Source organism: Habropoda laboriosa, unplaced genomic scaffold (genome assembly GCF_001263275.1).
Source record: "Habropoda laboriosa isolate 0110345459 unplaced genomic scaffold, ASM126327v1 scaffold64, whole genome shotgun sequence".
NCBI lineage: Eukaryota > Metazoa > Arthropoda > Insecta > Hymenoptera > Apidae > Habropoda > Habropoda laboriosa.
Window position 1 is genome coordinate 495,721 of NW_017100183.1, and position 18,429 is coordinate 514,149.

General features: G+C 38.6%; 5 protein-coding genes across 6 annotated transcripts in view; 3 read left to right on the top strand and 2 right to left on the bottom strand.

The window, feature by feature from the left end:
- Positions 1 to 1,576, top strand: part of LOC108579269 — a 45,180-nt gene extending 43,604 nt beyond the window's left edge. For both annotated transcript variants that reach the window (XM_017942772.1, XM_017942773.1), the window contains exons 14-15: positions 18 to 413; positions 515 to 1,576. In XM_017942772.1, the coding sequence (XP_017798261.1) occupies positions 18 to 413; positions 515 to 714 (596 nt within the window). In that variant the 3' untranslated portion in view covers positions 715 to 1,576. The remainder of the gene's footprint in view (positions 1 to 17; positions 414 to 514) is intronic.
- A 1,301-nt stretch (positions 1,577 to 2,877) lies between these two features.
- On the top strand, positions 2,878 to 4,947 carry LOC108579183 (histone H2A-like). Its single transcript, XM_017942649.1, has 3 exons — positions 2,878 to 3,047; positions 3,130 to 3,337; positions 3,698 to 4,947. The coding sequence occupies exons 1-3, from the start codon at positions 3,026 to 3,028 to the stop codon at positions 3,873 to 3,875; spliced, it is 408 nt and encodes a 135-aa protein (XP_017798138.1). The 5' UTR covers positions 2,878 to 3,025; the 3' UTR covers positions 3,876 to 4,947.
- Positions 4,948 to 5,548: 601 nt separating this feature from the next.
- LOC108579176 (UBX domain-containing protein 1) lies at positions 5,549 to 7,078 on the top strand. The gene is made up of 6 exons (XM_017942641.1): positions 5,549 to 5,604; positions 5,668 to 5,880; positions 5,969 to 6,220; positions 6,284 to 6,503; positions 6,576 to 6,756; positions 6,879 to 7,078. The coding sequence occupies exons 1-6, from the start codon at positions 5,549 to 5,551 to the stop codon at positions 6,923 to 6,925; spliced, it is 969 nt and encodes a 322-aa protein (XP_017798130.1). The 3' UTR covers positions 6,926 to 7,078.
- Positions 7,079 to 7,144: 66 nt separating this feature from the next.
- LOC108579177 (ribonuclease Oy) lies at positions 7,145 to 8,283 on the bottom strand. The gene is made up of 3 exons (XM_017942642.1): positions 8,059 to 8,283; positions 7,446 to 7,980; positions 7,145 to 7,372 (listed from the first exon to the last, which is right to left on the bottom strand). Exons 1-3 carry the CDS (start codon positions 8,118 to 8,120, stop codon positions 7,208 to 7,210), a joined length of 762 nt encoding a protein of 253 aa, XP_017798131.1. The 5' UTR covers positions 8,121 to 8,283; the 3' UTR covers positions 7,145 to 7,207.
- A 4,544-nt stretch (positions 8,284 to 12,827) lies between these two features.
- LOC108579182 (ATP-binding cassette sub-family G member 1-like) lies at positions 12,828 to 18,141 on the bottom strand. Its single transcript, XM_017942648.1, has 12 exons — positions 18,028 to 18,141; positions 17,584 to 17,924; positions 15,983 to 16,100; positions 15,392 to 15,581; positions 15,203 to 15,348; positions 14,899 to 15,137; positions 14,620 to 14,822; positions 14,363 to 14,531; positions 14,140 to 14,240; positions 13,924 to 14,079; positions 13,597 to 13,837; positions 12,828 to 13,391 (listed from the first exon to the last, which is right to left on the bottom strand). Exons 2-12 carry the CDS (start codon positions 17,726 to 17,728, stop codon positions 13,219 to 13,221), a joined length of 1,881 nt encoding a protein of 626 aa, XP_017798137.1. The 5' UTR covers positions 17,729 to 17,924; positions 18,028 to 18,141; the 3' UTR covers positions 12,828 to 13,218.
- Positions 18,142 to 18,429: the final 288 nt, after the last annotated feature.

The following is an 18,429-nucleotide window of genomic DNA, read 5'->3' on the forward strand; positions in this document are numbered from 1 at the left end:
TTGGCTTGAAATTACAGAGGCAGAGGTAACGTGGCAATACGTTCTGCAGGACCGTAAGAAACGGAAGAGTACAAATTCCGTGACTGCCTACTGCGAAAGAATCGCCACCGCTTATTCGAAGAATCCGCCAACGTTGCCGAAACCACCGCAGAAGATGAGGCTTTTAGATAGAGTGAAAGTGAAGCAGGTTCCAGAACGGCCACCGCCTTTACCACCTTTGGTTCCGAACATCGTCTCGATGGGTTACCCAGCCTTGCCTATGCCCGGTGAGAACGGAATGAAGCAGCATTGCAAGGTCGTAGATATTAAGATCGTGGATGAGAACGCGGACGACCATGTTAGCGGGAAAGAGAGAAGACCGAAGTGGACCGGCATCGAGGACATCATGCTCGCCTACAGAGAATATTCCAAAGGTAAGAGCTCTGTTTCACAGGGTGTCGGAACTTATCCGACGACAGATCGATTCGTTCTCACGTCTCCTCTCCGCGATCCCCTCCTCCTTTGACTGTTCCAGGGAAGGCATTGGAGAAGAAAATTTTGACGAGCGAAACATCAAAATTGGTGGCACAGTCGAACAACCTACGTTCCGAAACTATTCAACTAGAGCGAAGAATATACGAACTCTTATCGGCGAGAACGGCTCTTGATTCGGAGAGGCGAGTGCTCGGTGAAAAAATTGAAAGGATCAACGCACTTGTTAGGAACCTTAGGTAGCGATGCGCAACGCACAACACGGAAACTCATTCATCTGTGATATTATCGAAGGGTTAAGGGTCGTTAGCACACAGTACCAAATATAAAATCTTAATGATACACTTAGGCAAGCGAAAACGAGATTCAGAGGGATGATTTATTGACCAAATGTACAGCAGCCTTTCGTATTGTTTTGCGATTAAATGTACACACACACACACACACACACACACACACACACACACACACACACACACACGGTGGTGTTATACAAAATGTAAACAAACGTTAATAGCGCAGCGACCGCAAGCGGCGTGACGATCGCCGCGAGGAGCACCTTTATATTTCGTAAACGAGGATCGTTGAAACGTCATTGCGACGAGAACAGTCATATCAACACAGTATGAGGAACACGTGTAAGAATGATTATTGTATAAAACAAAATTATACCGAAATATATACACTTCTTAGCTAACGGCTGAAGTGGCTAATAAAGATTTTATAGTTTTCAACTAACGGCTCTTAGACCCTAGACTATAAATAATTGTAATTTGTATCATAATATTTTAATGAAAAATAGACAAATCGTATAACTTATTTTATTCTGCGTAATGTGGACTCTATGTCAGATAATAACTTGAAACAATATGATATGTCACAATTTGTATATGAGTCGATCGTTAACATTACTGGTATAAAAGAGAAGGGGACACGTTCATCGAATCGGTTCAGTGATAATCGAAAAAAAGTTACTCCCATATATGTATATATATAGAGAGAGACTGTGACTTTCTTTTTCATTTTGCATCGTATAAAACGGGGGATAGTGTATATGTGAGCTCTGTGTTGACGAAAATTTTCGAACGCATTCGAACCAGAAACCACAGGCTGCGATTACGATGAGAATCCGGATACAAAAAGAGAAGAAAAAAAAAAAACAAAGGTCGAAACTGTAGAGAACCGTAACGATCATTTTTAACGTAAAGAAAAAATGTTTCGAGATAGAAGTAACTCTAGTCTACGGACATTCGTAGAAATACAGGAAAATCACGTCTGATTCCAAGAAATCAGAATAGTGACCGATCCTTCCTTTCGATGTCCACTGTTCACAATAATGAACGCAAAGGCCAGTGAATACAAGAGAAATTAATGTCTCAACAGCAGTGAGGTACTTACGTAGGTAAAGTGACTTAATTTAAATGAAAACGTGAGACATCGCGCGAGCACATTCCATACGAAAACATGCTTGTTACCCGACCTCCAACATTCCACGTTCGAACAGTAATCGGATCGCAAACAACATTAAAAAGAGGCGAATAAAATTCGTTTTGTTACAAAAGTTTTTTTTCTTTTTTTCTTATTTATTTATTTTTTTTTTCCTTTTTTTTTGTTGTTACGTTCAACTAAATCGGCGCTATACTAATTTTTTTTTTTTTAGTATCCTTGCATTTGTATCTCACTCTGCTCTCTGAGTGTATCGTTCAATTATACATGGCAACACCTCCAATAAGTATAATACGAAAACCATTTATAATTTCACCGTTTTGTTCATTGAGTGCCTAACGTTATCCTACATTTGTAAATATCATTATTTTTATGCATTGTATAACAAAAAAAAGGCCGCAAATTATTTGTCGGTCTTGATCTGGCCAAAACAAGAGCCTAGGAGTAAATTGTTGAAAATATGAATTTTCCGAGTATATTTATTCCTACTCCCCTCTTCCGTACAGTTGTAAGAAATTCTTTTACTCGCGATCGATAATCGACTATAACCCACGTAGTGTGTTTATATTTTCATGGACTTCGAATTTGTCGTTACATGTTTGTTTGACCGTTGGAATAATTAAGAAAACTAGTTTTTTTCGTTATCGCCGCCCTCTGTGTACTGAAACTCGTTTGTTTGTTTTCCATAGGCTGTGCAATTGGTGACAATGACGATTTGTTACAAAAAAGAAAAGTATAAGCAATGGAGAAGCGTTAGATAATCGTTAATCGAATCATTTAGTCCAGAAAAAATAATATTTCCTCTTCTACGTACAATTTTGCTCGTCAATTATCATCTGAAAAGGGGTATTAATGATATTAATAAACAATTCGTTGATTCATCTAGGGATTTTGGTGTTAGGCTGGCGGCGCCACAAGTATCGTTAAGGTAGAGGTAGCGTTCCCGCGCAAACGAGCACCGACCTAACTGTCGCCGCCAAAATATCTGACGTACATACGCATAACCGTCGTCGAGCAGGCTAGAGGTTCATTCGCTATTTGATATTCCGAGGGGAAGCATCTTCCGTTACTTGTGTTTAAGGAAAGTTTTCAGGAAAAATTGTAAAAAATGTCAGGACGTGGTAAAGGTGGTAAGTATCGCGTTCCTTTTGCCGCAATATGATGCTGTGAACTATTGAAGAACACGAAAACCATTTATACGTGTTCTTTCAGGAAAGACCAAGGGAAAGGCGAAGACCCGCAGTAGTAGGGCAGGGCTGCAATTCCCAGTCGGAAGAATCCATCGTCTTCTGAGAAAAGGAAATTACGCAGAACGAGTTGGAGCTGGAGCACCGGTTTATTTGGCTGCTGTAATGGAATATTTGGCCGCTGAAGTACTCGAGTTAGCCGGGAACGCCGCAAGAGACAACAAGAAGACGAGGTTGGTAGAGCAAGCCCTCTCTCTCTCTCTCTCACTCTCTCTTTCTCCCTCACTCTTTTATTCCGTCTGCACCCTCTAACTTTTCTCCGTATTGTTACAAATAGTTAATTTTTTCACGCGTCTATATATACGTTACCTGCCGCTGTACAAAAAAATGATATTTCATCGTTAGATCTGAACATACTGTTGCAAATTCGTTAAATCGTTATCTCTCCATTATTAGTATTTGTTGTTGTATGTTATTTCAAGGATAAAAGAAATGAAATATATTTGTATACATTGAGGGTTAAGCAATGACCTTTGAACATTATATGGATTTTGAAGTATGTACTCTAAACATATCTTATGCACTCGTTTCAGGATAATTCCACGTCATTTACAATTAGCTATCCGCAATGATGAAGAATTAAATAAATTGCTCTCGGGTGTAACCATCGCTCAAGGTGGTGTCCTGCCTAACATTCAAGCAGTACTTTTGCCGAAGAAAACTGGTACTGGTGGATCAGGGAAAGGAGACAAAGCATCCCAAGAATATTAATAATCTTTAGAATAACCTTTCTAACTTAACAGTACTTTAGGGCTACACCTTCGTTTCTTCAGCCATGAAAAAAAAAAAAAAAAAGAAAAGAAAGTAATGTCTAGAACCTATCAAATTACAATCACTATTCCAATAATATACATTATGAAATTATCTTAGTTAACAATGCGATGTACTGTTTCACCGTTGAAACGTTTATTGCTGAACATTCATTTGGCTAATATAGTAGTAGATATTGCGCGAGGATTGTATCAATCTGCACATCGTCATCTGTTCGACTCTGGGCACTTCTTCGATGTACCGTAGGCTCAACCCGCAGGAGACTGTGAAGTTGACGGCTCTTTTGGAAGAGTCCCTACAGTAGTCAACTGGACCGAAAGATCGTCAACCTGTCTGCTTAACACTCTCGCCTCTTTAGCTAAAATTTCACTTCCACAGTCTTCTTGGGGCTTAATTTTGTTCGATCATTGAATCTGCAGTTTTCTCAAGCCATGTGACTATTTTTGATTCCATTAGAGAGAGAAAGTTCTGACCATTTGTTATTAACTGTATCAACCAAGGACGAAGAAACCGCTTCTCGGTGTACGGCCATGGCGCCTCAACATTCTTAATTCGTTCAATATCTTTCGGGGCGCATTGATAATTTAAGCAGCTGATAACCGAAGATGATACTTAATTGGAAGGTGTTTACTAAGAATATTAGAAAGGGGGGGATTCAACTGAAGGTGTGTTGTTAACCTTTGTGGACTGAACTTTCTCTCCTCTCTGTTCCTTGTTTTTCAGAATATATATATTTCATTTTTTTCAAATTGCCTTTTAATCATTTCTGATACCATAGTTTCGAAAATATGTTACTTGTATTGAATTTTAGATAAGCAGGGTTTCCAGAACTCAAATAGAGAACTTTAGAATGAGCAAGGAGAGTGTTATCCTGACACACCCCTAAACCCTCGACCAATGCTGCCCAATCTATAGCTCTATTATGAGTGAAATGTTTTTTCTTAAGATCTTAACGCAAATTAAGGTAAAGTTTAACGATTCCGTTGACTGGTTTCTTTGTCATCGTCATCTAGAGGCGAATTGAAAAATTATTGGGAATTTTTTCCAAGTTATAATTCGTGACTGTTCCTCGCTAATGTAACAGTATATTGCATTATTACTTAAGATATGTTTTTAATGTGTACCTATGCTTGAGTTTCATTACTTAAGTATTCATTTCTATTAATGTACTCGTTTTGTTTTGTTTCACCTAAATCTGTATTAAATTCCCAATGATATTTTATGAACTATGAGAACGAATGAAAACTACAGTGTATTAAATGTTTTTGTTGACTGTAAACAATATTTAGAGTGAAAATAAACCATCATTACACTTCACTTTATAATGCTTCTTTGGAAATCTAGATCTTTTCATTGTACCTGTGCCTTTTGAATTATCTTCGAGTGGTGCGAATAAATGTTTATACGTTTAAATGTGACAATTTCACTTTAAAAATTCAAGTGCATGCGACTTCCGGTAAAGTAACTCCGCCAGTAAGATTTTGCAACGTACAGATTGATATAGGTAGCGCGTCGGTTCAACGTGACGTTAAGTTTTTTGATCGCTCGCTTGCTTGCTCGATACTGTTTCATTACTGAAATATTCGTTAAGCTTTGAAAATATAAAGTAAAAAATGTCGTCGAGTGAAATAAATATGCTGATCGATATGGGTTTCAGCGAGTCTAAAGCGTAAGGGTTTTAAGTGACTCGTTAATCGATATGTCTAACCTTTAATATTTTGAATGGTACGAGAAAGGCCGTGGCTTCATTCTCGTCGTCCGATGACGATCTTAATTTTTATTTTAGGCTCTTGGCTCATTCAGATGATGCTGAACCATCATCTGAACCACCTATCGCTGAAAGTGCACCCGCATCTATTGTTCAAACACCAGACCAAGAAGACACTGCTGATGCTGGTGGTCAAGTATCTACTACTGAGATTGCTAAATCTATGAAGTGTGATATGTAAGCATAATATCTGTATATATATATGTAGGTAGTTGCCTGTATATATCCTATTTGCTTTAATTCACAGTTTAATATGTATTTGTAGTTGTGGAAAATTATTTAAATCTAATTTGGAAGTTGAAATTCATGCAACAAAGTCTGGACACGATAGGTTTTCTGAGAGCACAGAGGAGAAAAAACCCCTTACAGAGGAGGAAAAGAGAGAACAATTACGAATATTGACAGAAAAGCTGAGACAAAAGAATAAAGAGCGGGATGAACAAGAAAAGAAAGATGCACAAGAAAGGGAGAAAAATAGAATAAAATCAGGAAAAGAAATGGCTCAAGCTAGAAGAAGGTAAGCTGTGTTTCTTTTCAGTGAAAGGGGAATTTGTATTCACCGAGTCTACTTCAATCACAGATTGGAGGAGTTGGAAATGAAAAAGATACTGGAGGAAAGGAAACGCGAGAAAGAAGAAGAGAAACAAGCCCGGCAAAGAGTTAGAGAACAAATTGAAGCTGATAAGGCTGCTAGACGTGCTAAAGCTAATGTTGATAAAGTGCCAACAGAACCTCCTCCTGTGCCTCTATCACCATGTACCACTCCTTCTAAGAAAGAATATAACGAAACGAAATTACATGTAATGACATATATATGTACATGTATTGCTACTTTCAATGTGTGAATGATTTAACAATATTTAACATTTTAGATTAGGCTCACTAATGGAGAGACTTTAACACAGAATTTTGGTAGTAAGGAACAATTGTCTGCTGTGAGATTGTTTATTGAACTTAATAGGACAGATGCACCAGATTCATTTAACTTAATGACAAATTTCCCAAAGAAAATCTTTACTGAAGATGACTATGAAACTCCACTAAATGTTTTAGGTATGCTGTTAGAGATTATAATATTACTTGGTATTGTATTTGTTTTATTGAAATGTTTCCCAGTATTCCTATATTTGAAACTAGGAAATCCAGTCGTTTCAATACTATGATTATATTTTCAGGCCTAGTACCATCTGCAGTTTTAATTGTGCAGAGGAAAGTGGAATGAACGTCGTAAATATCAACTATTATTTGCCATGCAATCAGTAATAACAATTTCTAAGCTAATATGTCATTGTAAAATATTCTGCAAATTGTTTATGAAAAAGGCAGCATTTTAAAACGTCTCTTATTATAAAACATTTTCCATTTGTAATTAATGCAGGTGAAACGAAAAATATACATTTAAAAATACTGAGAAATTTATATCAAATTTTTAATCCATTCAAGGGTATGTAACAGACGTTACGGCACATGTTACTTTACAGTTTTAATTTAGTTCATACCATCGTCATACTTGTACTACATTGTACAATTGCGGTACTTCACCTGGATATGTTACACGTTCCGAGGTATCGCAATTCGTCGGATATCCGTAAACTCCGTCACAATTGATTAATCCTAATGTTTTATCCAAACATATTCGTACCTCGAGTATATACGATTCTCCAGTATTCTAAAATAATTTCGACGTTAAATTTATTAGAATATAAATATTAATATGATAAGATAAGTAAAGAAATCCTTACATGATTTTTCCTACATATCACTACACCCCTTTTGCCTAATACTTGTTCAATGGCGTTCAGAAGAGTCGTCGCATCATATTTTCGGCCAGGTAAAATATTAGCTTTCGCTAATACGTTCTTCATGTCGTACTTTACCAGCAAATTAATACCTTCGCTGAAATATTTCACTTCCGTGTCTAATTGTTTCAGCTGTGCCGCACAAGTACCGTGTTTGTTCCATTCATGTTCCCAAAGGGAGTACGATTGCCTTCCGTATTCTACATCTATCCATTTTTCTTGTAATTCGGATTGTATTGTGTTTAAAGCTTTCGGGTCAAACGGTCTCGACTTATCACAAAATTGTGGACCCAGTTTATGGTACTGGGACGGCCAAATACCATGGATCGTCCACTCATCGCGGTCTTTTGGAAATGAACATGTATGCGCTGTCGAACTTTCTTTCCACGTGAAGCAAACAGTTTTAGGCCAGCTTTGTGTGAAAATTAAGACGTCGAAGTCCTTCGATGCCGACCCGCGTCTCCAGTAATCTTCTTCCCTATAAAAACGATTCTTTATATCGATGTAATTCTTAAGAGTATATCGTGAAGATACATGTAACAAATTTATTATTCACCCATTCACATTTGCGATCACAAAGAAAAGTAAAGTATGAATAATTATCGCACGATTGAACATGTTTGGAAAATTCAAACTTTTGTAGACAAAGAAAATCTGAATTGGAGCACGTTCAATGACTGCCACTCGTTTCAACGGACCTTCTTCCTCGCGCTTGCTTTTATCAGTGTCACCCCACCATACCTACTTTTTTGCCTTCTCAGCATGTATTAAATTATTTGAACATCTGTAGCTTTTACTAAACTATTAACAATAAAAAGTTTGAATTGCCTTTATTAATGATATGGTATCGACAATTATCTCTATTGATAGTTACGTAAGATAAAGAAGTAGAGCATAAAGTGCATCGGTAATCTTCGATTTTTCCGCTGCGTACATATGTTTCACAGCATATCTTTACGAGGCAATTAACAACAGTAATAGTTTTCATCTTTCATTTCTATTCTTGGAAATGTACTTCCTATTTACTGTAGCGTACTGTTAGGCGGCAATGAACACGAACTTTCAAACATTTCCTTTATTCTATAGAAAAATATAACATTTTTATTCTTATACTTTTTAGTATTGGTTAGGATTTTATGTTTATCTATAAATAAAGTTTATACTTGAATACCTCGACACCTGATGTGTTTCATATTGCATAAGCTTCGTTACTTTCACCGAGTACATTTCATGTTGCTTATCTGCTTTTATTTGATAAACAGAACATTATATACTTTGTTTAATGTCCAAGTATGTGTATTAATTTAAAGAAATATCTTATCAATGTAGATAATGTTTTAAATTAGATCACAGACGAGATACAGAGTAGACCTATTATCTTATGGGATTTTATTGCTATCACGTCTACATACTTATTTATCTGTATGATATAAAGCTGTGAGCTTAGGATTTATAGACAATCCAACCATCGATGATGGTAAAGTCGACAGATGTAAAAAGACTTGGTTTGTTAAATCTACATGTAAAGATACATACATTTATCGGATTGCCTGGTTAGAACTGTTTACAATCTTTTCTGTTGTCAGCAGTAGAACACCCGGATGCAATGATTCATCTACTAATAAACAATTACGTTACCTTTTTATTAGTAGTTCCGTAGTCGCGTTTAATTGTAATTCCAACCACTACTACTGTTGTAATCTTATTCTATGCTGAATCGGTAACGTTGGAAACGACAAGAAAGTGGTAAGGGTCTTCCCGGCCCTCGTGCCGCGGACATAAAGTCCCATAAGATGTTAGGTCTATCCTGTACGTTGTCTGTGATTCCATTGTAAGTTGTAAGATATTGAAAATTCATAATTTTGATTATTAAAAAAAATTTTTCCTAATTCAATGTGTAGTAGAGTGATTAATGCAGAATTTTTTGGTTGATCTGTGTGATTAATTTTGGTGTAATTCTCACTGGAATATGGTAAAGTACCATTAGAAGTCATGCCTACCACAGAAGATATCTCGTCGTAGTATTCAGCAATACAGAAATGAGTAAGACACAAGGAAAAGAAAAGGGGTAGATATGGAGAGAGAAAATGGTGGGCGAACCTAATGTCATGTCGTGTTTGGTGTCGCGAAATACGACTTTTTAATAGGAATACAGAATATAAACAGAGATATTAGACAAGGAACGCAATAGTGTGCGAGAAGGACAGAGAGAAACCGTTTCCTATTGGCTGGCGGGCACCCACGCTCCACCTCCCACGGGTTCAATCAAGTGGGCTTGAATTTGTGAACTTTTAGATTTGAAGAATGAAGTGTGGACCTTTGGCAACTTTCTCACATAAATTTTAATACACTAGACCCTTTCGATAATTAGTTATAAACAATTTTAGTACATCGCACATCGTTCCCGTAGCCTTGCACAGATAATTTATGCAGTTTCATGTACGCGTTCAAAAGGCTATTCTCTTAGGTTAGTTTCTCCATTAATTTTCATTAACATATCTGTCATAGTTTTCGAGATATTAAACATTATTTGGGTAAGTACTACACACGTCGCATTCAAGCGTAACACTTTTCCGTAATTTTCATTAATAACTCAATAATTACGATAATTTTGTAGGATAAAGAAAGAAAAATAATATCATACAGAAAGGTTTATTAGAATGCACATCCGTCTACGTCTCAATTTTTACTTCGACTGACTCACTGCGTTTCTTCCCCCGCCCTTCCCACATCCACGCTCCCTTCCCTTCTGCGCCGCGCGCAACAGAACGCGTCTCGACCTGTCTCGACCTGTCTCGACTCGTCTCGACCTGTCTCGACCTGTCTCGACTCGCCTCGACCTGTCTCGACCTGTCTCGACTCGTCTCGACCTGTCTCGACCTGTCTCGACACGTCTCGACCTGTCGCTGAAACTTCTCGAATCCCACAATTTTGTGAACTTGTAGAATTGAAGAATAAAGTATGGACCTTCGGTAACTTTCTCATATTGCTTTTAGCGCACTAACCCTATAATTAAATATTAACAATTTTAGTACGCGATGTCGGAACGATACCGCATACTATTACGGTTTTTCAATAATTTCATAGCTTTCTACTAAATTGTCATGCAACTAACTGTATGCATCTGAAAGGCAACTCGGTTATCTACTTTCTTGTATAATTCGTATCAACATATTCGGTCTAGTTTAAGAGTTATTAAACATTATAGGGGAGAGTCTCCTATTCATCGTACTCGTATATTGTCAACTGTTATAAGTAATTGCCAATATCTAAAAAACCACACCACTTACGGCTATAAAACTATTTGCAGAATATAGACAAAAGTCCATTCTACATTCTGCATGCTTCAAAGTGCATAATTAGTTAGGCATTTCTATGGAAATAACGAAAATGTGTTACGATGGAATGAGAAGGCTGTAACACTCGCAGAAAGAATGTTCAATAACTGTCAAACTACAAGGGATATGTTAATGAAAATTATAGAAGAATGTAGCTAAGGGAGTTGCCTTTCACACGCATATAGTTACTTGCATGAGAATTGAGCAGAAAGCTATGTAGTTATTGAGAAACCGTAAAGGAACGCGGTATTGTTCTCGACATCACGTACTGAAATTGTTAATAATTAATTATCGAAAGGGTTTGGTGCATTAAAAACTATATGTGAAAGTTACCGAAGGCCCACACTTCATTCTTCAATTCTAAAAGTTCGCAATATCGTCGTAATTATCGAGTTATTAATGACTTTTCCCTGGCCGACATGATGTCGCCTTCAGAAGGTAGAGCTATGGCGGCCCCCAGCCAATAGGAAACGTTTTCTCTCTATCCTTCTCGCACACTAGCGCGTTCCTTGTCTAATACCTCTGTCGATACTCTGTGTTCCTATTAAAAAGTCGTAGTTCCCGTCACCAAATCCAAGATGGCGGCGGTCTCTAGTTCTGTCCTTGTCTATCCCTATTGCTTTCCTTGTCTAATACTGCTCACTATTGCCCTCTTTGTCTACCACTATTCCTTTCCTTGTCTAACTCATTTCTCTAGTGCTATCCTCGTTATCCCTATTATGTGTAATAGATACTAAGCACTTATAATCAATTTTGAATTGCTTCAACATTACTAATATGCATGTAAGTAGATAGTAAAATATAGTTTCTAACTCATCTGCAAGCACTTCAATTGCAGAATAATTAGTAATTCCTGTTAAATAATAATTTAGATGATTGTTTATAACTATTGGAAGTCTTAAATAAAATTATTTTACGATTTAATTTAAGAAAACGGCTTAATATCTCAATTTTACAATGAATTAATCATTACATTCAGTAGATTAGTTATAAATTGTTTATAACTTTTATTAGATCCAAGAGTAGTGGAGATGACCTGAACGGCCTATTTTGCCTTCATTTTGCTGGGTTGTGACGTCAGAGGCTTCACTTTAGGTAACATCTTATTGAACTTTGTGTCCGCGACATAGGAGCTGCGAGAGCCCTTACCATTTTTCTGTCGCTCCCAATGTTATCGATTCAGCATAGAATAAGATTACAACATTCCTAGTGGTTGGAATTAGAATTAAACGTAACTATGAAATTACAATAAGTAAGAACGTAACGGAATTGTGTATTAATAAATGATTCATCGCGTGTTCTACCGCCGACAGAAGATCGTGAACAATTCGAACCACGTATATCTATACATATGTATCTATCTTTATACGCAGATTGAACAACAGAGGATTTTCTACATCTGTCGACTTTAGTATCATTGGTGGTTATATTGTATACGATTCCTAAACTAACGGTTGCAGATCGTAGAGAGTAAAACAAATCCTGTTTTTTTACACGATCGACATTTCAGAACGTTGGACGCAAGACTGTTTTGGTATATCGTAACCGTTTGTAACGTCTATTCATTCTTTACGTATGCAACTTAATCTGCATAATTGAACCTCCATTGTAGTTGAATCTAGCGACGTGCAGCGTCGCCACTGCTGCCATTCGATAATCGAAATTGAAAGTTTGAGAGTTCTAAATCGATTCGATATTGCTAATTCGATGCAACTGTTAGTAAGTAGATCGGAGTGCGTGTACACATGAGAATTGTACAGTATTTTTATATATTTAACGCGTAGTGATGCAATAATTTGTATTTTTGCAAAAATTCCAACACGGTAATACATCAACAACTATTAACATCTTTTGGATTTAAGCTATCTTCTGTGATTCTCAATCGTGCAATGTACAATGTAACGGAAAGATTCAGTGGACAGAATTTCATTCTGTTAATTTATTAATCGATCTCGATCTATAATATTGGTTTTACAAATGGCACTCCTTAATTTGAAATATATATGGACAAAATTTCGTACAATGAGCATATCTTTCGCTATTATAATACGTGTACTAATGCTTGGAATTTTTTCAGATCGCTGTAGAGCCTACGTTACCATAGGAATAACTGAAAGAAGAGTTTCGTTGGATCGTCCGTATACGTAAGTGAAATATAAAAATTTGTACCATTACACATCGGTACCATGTGAATTATCGAAGATAAATGTTTTTTTTTTTAGAAAGCCAAGTCCTCTTAAACGATCGAATTTCCCATTTCGATCGAATTATTTGGCCGTTTATATCGCATTGGAAATATAGTCGTAAAAGATCGATTACCTTTTCGAGATACATAATTATTTTCTACTCTGTTCTCTTTCACAACCCAAGACTATGTTTCAATTGTCCATGTTAAAGTGACTCTTCACCAACGTCCCGATGAGATGAAGCGCCTGGAATGTTTTGTTCGGTTTAAGTCGCTGCCTCAATAAATAAAAAGTGAGAACCTTCATGAGGACAAGGATGATGGTCAAGGCAAGGAAGTCCAGCCAGAAAACCACATGTTCCATTTCTGAAACGACAATTGGGCATATTATATTTTAGCAAAGGTTCGTCTACCAGGTCGTCCCACAAGTTCCTGCCATATTTGGAAATTTGACGAAATAACACAATTTTCTTCGATCTTCTATTACAATACCTTTCGCTCTCGGAACGAACTTACGGCACGACCTGATAATTTCGAATTTCGAGCGTTGGTAATATCTCGCAAGTCTTACGCATCGTGTGTAAAATTTGCCGGGGTGCCCTGAATTCGCAGAATATTTCCGTGGGCGGACAGTACAAATTTTCCCTGTTGAAACCGTACAGTGCAGTTATAAGGTTCTCCAAACCGTACCGAATGTAGCTCAGATACATTATCAGCCTGCGATAAATAGGTAGCGTTTCCGATTCACCTAATCCTTGCACAGCGACTAGCATTAGGGGAACGGAAATTGCGGGCCCGACGAATGTACCATTCTAAAAAGTGCATTTACGTCCAAGGAATTATCGGGACAATTAAAATCGCCGCTGTTATTTGAGAAGAAAGGGCGCAGGAAACGTACCACGATATTCAATATGCTGGCTATAGCCAAAGCCATGCTTTCTGCTATGAGCACGCACATCAAGCAAGTACTGAAAAACATTGCACATCTGAAGAATTCCAACGGTTGGTCTGTGATCGAATATACGATGAAAAGGTAAATCGACGATACCAGTATCTGTAAATTTGTACGAACAAGTTGGAACGTTGTTTTAACATATTAGCTCTGTTGACTAACCTGGACAGGTATATTGACTACGGAGAAAGCACAATAATAGGGACTCAAATCGTACCACCTGTTGAAATATTCTCGTTTAACCAGCTGCACTTCCGAGGGAACTGTAATTTAAAGATTGGTTGGAAAAGAACGGCGGCCCGAACTTGGTAAAACCACGGAGGATAATCGAGGATGATGTTTCGCGACATCGTCGATTTTCCTCCCGTGATTATCGTCTTCTTACAGTTCATCAAGACCGGCAACATAGGCACGTAGAGGAAAACTATCAAACAGGCGAAGCAGAAACCAAAGTTGAAGAGAGTTTTCGATCCGTCATTTCCGACGTTTAAAAACAAGCCCCCGATGATGAAGCCGAGAAATACGTGTAAGCCTATTTTTAGGTATACGTGATTCTGTGGAACATTAAGCGTTCGTTCGTTACGTTCTCCACCGTGACGATTTCACTCGTAGAATTTGCACGATAGTTTCAGAATTTTCCACCTTATTTCTGTACAACTGCAGCAACATTCGTTTCGACAGAGCGACGAATTGGTCGGTCCAGGATAATTTCGACATCTTCTCCGCAAGCTGAAACTCGATGCTCGTTGGTTGAGAAATGGGAACGATAGGAAATTCCGTGGACACGGAATTTATCATTCGACTTATCCATTCGGAACCGTATTCGCCCGCAGATACTTCTATCACTGTAACGATAACGTTGTACTTCTCTCTCCAGCGACACAACCAATTCAAATTAACAGAGTACGATCCTTTACTCACCGAAATCAGCAGGATTGTAATGTTTCGGACAGTCGATGCCAACTTGTCGGACAAAGTCTATCAAGTTATTCACGGTGCTTCTGTAGACACATTGTCCGCTGGATAATACGTAAATATGATCGAATTTCCCGAAGATGCTCGCACTTGGAGTATGAAGGGAACAGATCACGGTTCTTCCTAATTGCGCCAATTGTTTCAAAAGTTCGACACATTGCGAGGCTGATATCTCGTCTAATCCTCTGGAATCGTTAAATCGTTCGATTGATAGGAATTTCTTCTATCTCGGCAGAGATAAACGACTCACGTAGTTGGTTCGTCGAGGAATATAACCGGTGGATTGTTCACCAGTTCCAAAGCGATCGAAAGTCTTTTCTTCTCACCGCCGGATAGGCGTTCGGTGGTGGTGTTCTTTGCACGGTTTAACCGTAAAACATTCAGAATTTCTTCTATCTAAAATTAGAGAAATATTCACCAACTCTCTATCGTAGAGCGCGCGACTAGAATGCGTAAAGTGAGACACGATGCAGTTTGAATATTCCAAGCCCTCAAAATGCATCGCTTCGAATACCGTGAGCCACGGTTGAAGAAGATCTGCTTGCATAATGTAGCAGGTCATTTTTTTGAAATCTTTCCGCGGCTTTCCATTGATATTTATGTGTCCTGCAACGCTGCAGCCGGTTGTCCTGGAAATATCATCCTCGATTTTCACAAAGAAACAACCTTTGCCGTTGCAAAGGGTGGAATTGGGACAGCTGCGTAGCGCTTGAATAACTACAGTCGCCTATCGATCGAGTAGACGCGGCGCGACGCGACGTTAGGATTCGTGCCGACACCAACTTGGTCAAAGATTCCACTTGTGTTTGCAACAGGTCGCGGGGTCAGTGATCTTCGACTTGATAGTCGCGCTTTTAGCTTTTGGATTCGATCGCAGGCGTAAATACGAGCTAGCAGTGTAACGATAACTATGTAAGCGCCGCGTAATTTCGCAAGTACTAGAATTACCTAACCGCGATTAATGCTCTTTTAATTGCACGATGATTTATCTCATCTAGAATACATGCATGTTCGTTCCAATTAACATTACTTGTATCCCGCGAGGACGTTTAACAAGGTGGACTTTCCGGCACCTGAGGGACCCAGTATCCCGGTTAATTCTCCAGACTTGAATTGTCCACAAATCCCCCTCAATATTACTTTTGAACCTACGACACACGAACAAGAAATTGTATTATTCCATGACGTAATAAAGTACGCTCGGAGCATACTTTGTCATGCTGGTAAAGAAAAAAAGAACAGACGAACGTCCCACCTGTCTAAATATACCGATCATCTTTCGACGATAAATGCGAATCGCGTGATTGTAAAAAATTGTACGAGTTTCGTATACGAGTGTGTGCGTTCAGGCATACATATATTATAAAGGGATTGCCTTTCACGCCGGGCAATCCGATCGTTTGCACACGTGAAATATTTCGATCGGGCTTTCCCCACCAATTCGTTGTCCATCTAATACAAACGATAAAACGAACTCTTATTTTATTTTACGCACTGTTGTCACTCATTTGTGAACGTATTAGCAGTTTTGGTAGGTGGGTCCAAGTGTGATATCCACCACGACAGAATCCTATCTTTACCAACGCAATCGTTCGTGTCGGTGTAAGTGACAACGCAAAGGCTCGATTATCGCCGCGATTAATGATCCATGAAGGAATTTCTCCGTTTAACGCGATTTATGTCATCCGCCTTATAAGGCCGTGACTGTCGTATGCAAAACAGTTTCGTTCTATTTTCTTCTCGATCGCGTTCAGAGGAACGTACAAAGCCTCTAATCGGCTAGAATACAGACGAAACGGGTAATTGTCTTCTAGTTGTCTGTAAGGAGAAAGGTTGGAAGCATCGTCGAACTATAGAAAGTGAGACACCGAGAACTTCAACGGGAGAAAAACGATCAAAGTCGATCAAAGTAAAACTGCAAGTTTTTGCGAAACGTTCGACTGCTGGATAGCCACGCGAAGACCTCCCACGAATTCGCCTGCTCAAACTTTCCCCTTTTAGTTTTCCGTTTATGTTCAAGACACATTTGTTTTGCGTTCGAGGGGAAATCAGTCACGATTTTCTTTCGAACGTTATCCGAACACGTTCGCGTGTTGAGCAACGAGGCAGGACCTGACTTGAAACCAGAAACAAAAGACTTTTGCTTTTCTCAATTTACGTGACACTTTTCGCTCTGTAACGTAATGCTTGCAAAAATTTCCATTGCTTTTTTTTTGCCGATAGAATACTAGCCAGAGACTTGTCTAAAAAATTGATTTGCAATTCTAGGGAACGTAACAGATACTCGATGAAACGAGACTCGAGGAAAAATTAGACGTAGGTACTAGGCATGTTAATAAATTGCAACGGTGAATGAAATAAATCAGTATTGTTGATATCCTCGTTGCTACTCAACTTTTTTATATTCCGCACCGTGTGGATCGGTATTTGCATGTAATTACGCGTCTCCACGGTAGGAATGTTACGCAGGCGATACTAATTCCCATGATCATTTGTCGAAGGAGATAATGACGATAGTACTCTTTTTTTCTTTAAGTCTATCGTTATTATTGTATTCCAACTGTAGAATAAAGCATCGATACGTTTTTCATTGTATTCAAACGATACATCGATGCGTTTACATTATCGTACCTTTTTTACCATAAGGTATCTTATAGGTCAAGTCGTTGAATTCGATGTCAATGGGGGCCATCTTTTTAAGATGCGATAACGATACAGGGGCATCGTGCGTTCCATCGTTCTTCTCCTCTGCCTTGAACTCCGATCTTCCGGACATGGTCGATCTGCAGAGGCCGTTGCAACCAGATTTTTTATCTTTAGTTCCCGGTGAATTCTCAAGGACGTATACAAACCATTAATCATGTATGTAACAGCGGCGATAGATTTCTTTTCTCTCGGAATCACACGGTCCAAGTAAACCGAGTATAGTACGGCGAGTAGTCGTCGAGCAGATACTATCAGTCACGAGTAATCTAGGGTAGTTAAAGGCTGGATTAATCGAGAACGAGTTGACGAGCGTACGGCGGTGAATGGGATGCGAATTTCTCGGTAAGATACCGCGATAAAAGAACTCACTGAGAAAACACAGCACATAGGAAGAGCTGAAAGCTCAGCACACGGTAGATCGCGGTCGAAGACTGACGTTCAAGTAGCTTTACGGAGCAGCTCCCTATTCTTAACGCCGCTACTACACATACACGATACAGTGTTACATTGCTCACGCGTGTTTTACGCCACCCGTATAATACATATCGTGCATCGCTCTGTATCTCCGATCGCTGTGTCCCGTCACGATGGAAATTCTTCTCTGTTCGAGTCACGACAAATTGCTACTTTTTCCACATTCGCTTAAACCATTATGTACAATGATGCAGCGTAACAAAGGAACCGTAAAAACCACGCAAGGTCCGCTGTGAATCACGCGCAGAACTCGCGCGTACTTGTGCATATGCATATACGGATACGATATATTACGCA

Bases quoted from the DNA above. Each gene is read 5' to 3' on its own strand.
- LOC108579183 (XM_017942649.1), top strand. From the start codon at position 3,026: ATGTCAGGACGTGGTAAAGGTG. The intron at 3,048-3,129 runs GTAAGTATCGCG...GTGTTCTTTCAG, and splicing joins GTCAGGACGTGGTAAAGGTG to GAAAGACCAAGGGAAAGGCG. The intron at 3,338-3,697 runs GTTGGTAGAGCA...CACTCGTTTCAG, and splicing joins AGAGACAACAAGAAGACGAG to GATAATTCCACGTCATTTAC.
- LOC108579176 (XM_017942641.1), top strand. From the start codon at position 5,549: ATGTCGTCGAGTGAAATAAATATGCTGATCGATATGGGTTTCAGCGAG. The intron at 5,881-5,968 runs GTAAGCATAATA...ATGTATTTGTAG, and splicing joins AAATCTATGAAGTGTGATAT to TTGTGGAAAATTATTTAAAT. The intron at 6,757-6,878 runs GTATGCTGTTAG...TTATATTTTCAG, and splicing joins AACTCCACTAAATGTTTTAG to GCCTAGTACCATCTGCAGTT.
- LOC108579177 (XM_017942642.1), bottom strand. From the start codon at position 8,120: ATGTTCAATCGTGCGATAATTATTCATACTTTACTTTTCTTTGTGATC. The intron at 7,981-8,058 runs GTGAATAATAAA...TCGTTTTTATAG, and splicing joins GTGATCGCAAATGTGAATGG to GGAAGAAGATTACTGGAGAC. The intron at 7,373-7,445 runs GTAAGGATTTCT...AAATTATTTTAG, and splicing joins TGATATGTAGGAAAAATCAT to AATACTGGAGAATCGTATAT.
- LOC108579182 (XM_017942648.1), bottom strand. From the start codon at position 17,728: ATGTCCGGAAGATCGGAGTTCAAGGCAGAGGAGAAGAACGATGGAACG. The intron at 16,101-17,583 runs GTACGATAATGT...CGTGTGTCGTAG, and splicing joins GATACCTTATGGTAAAAAAG to GTTCAAAAGTAATATTGAGG. The intron at 14,823-14,898 runs GTGAGTAAAGGA...TTATCGTTACAG, and splicing joins TTACAATCCTGCTGATTTCG to TGATAGAAGTATCTGCGGGC.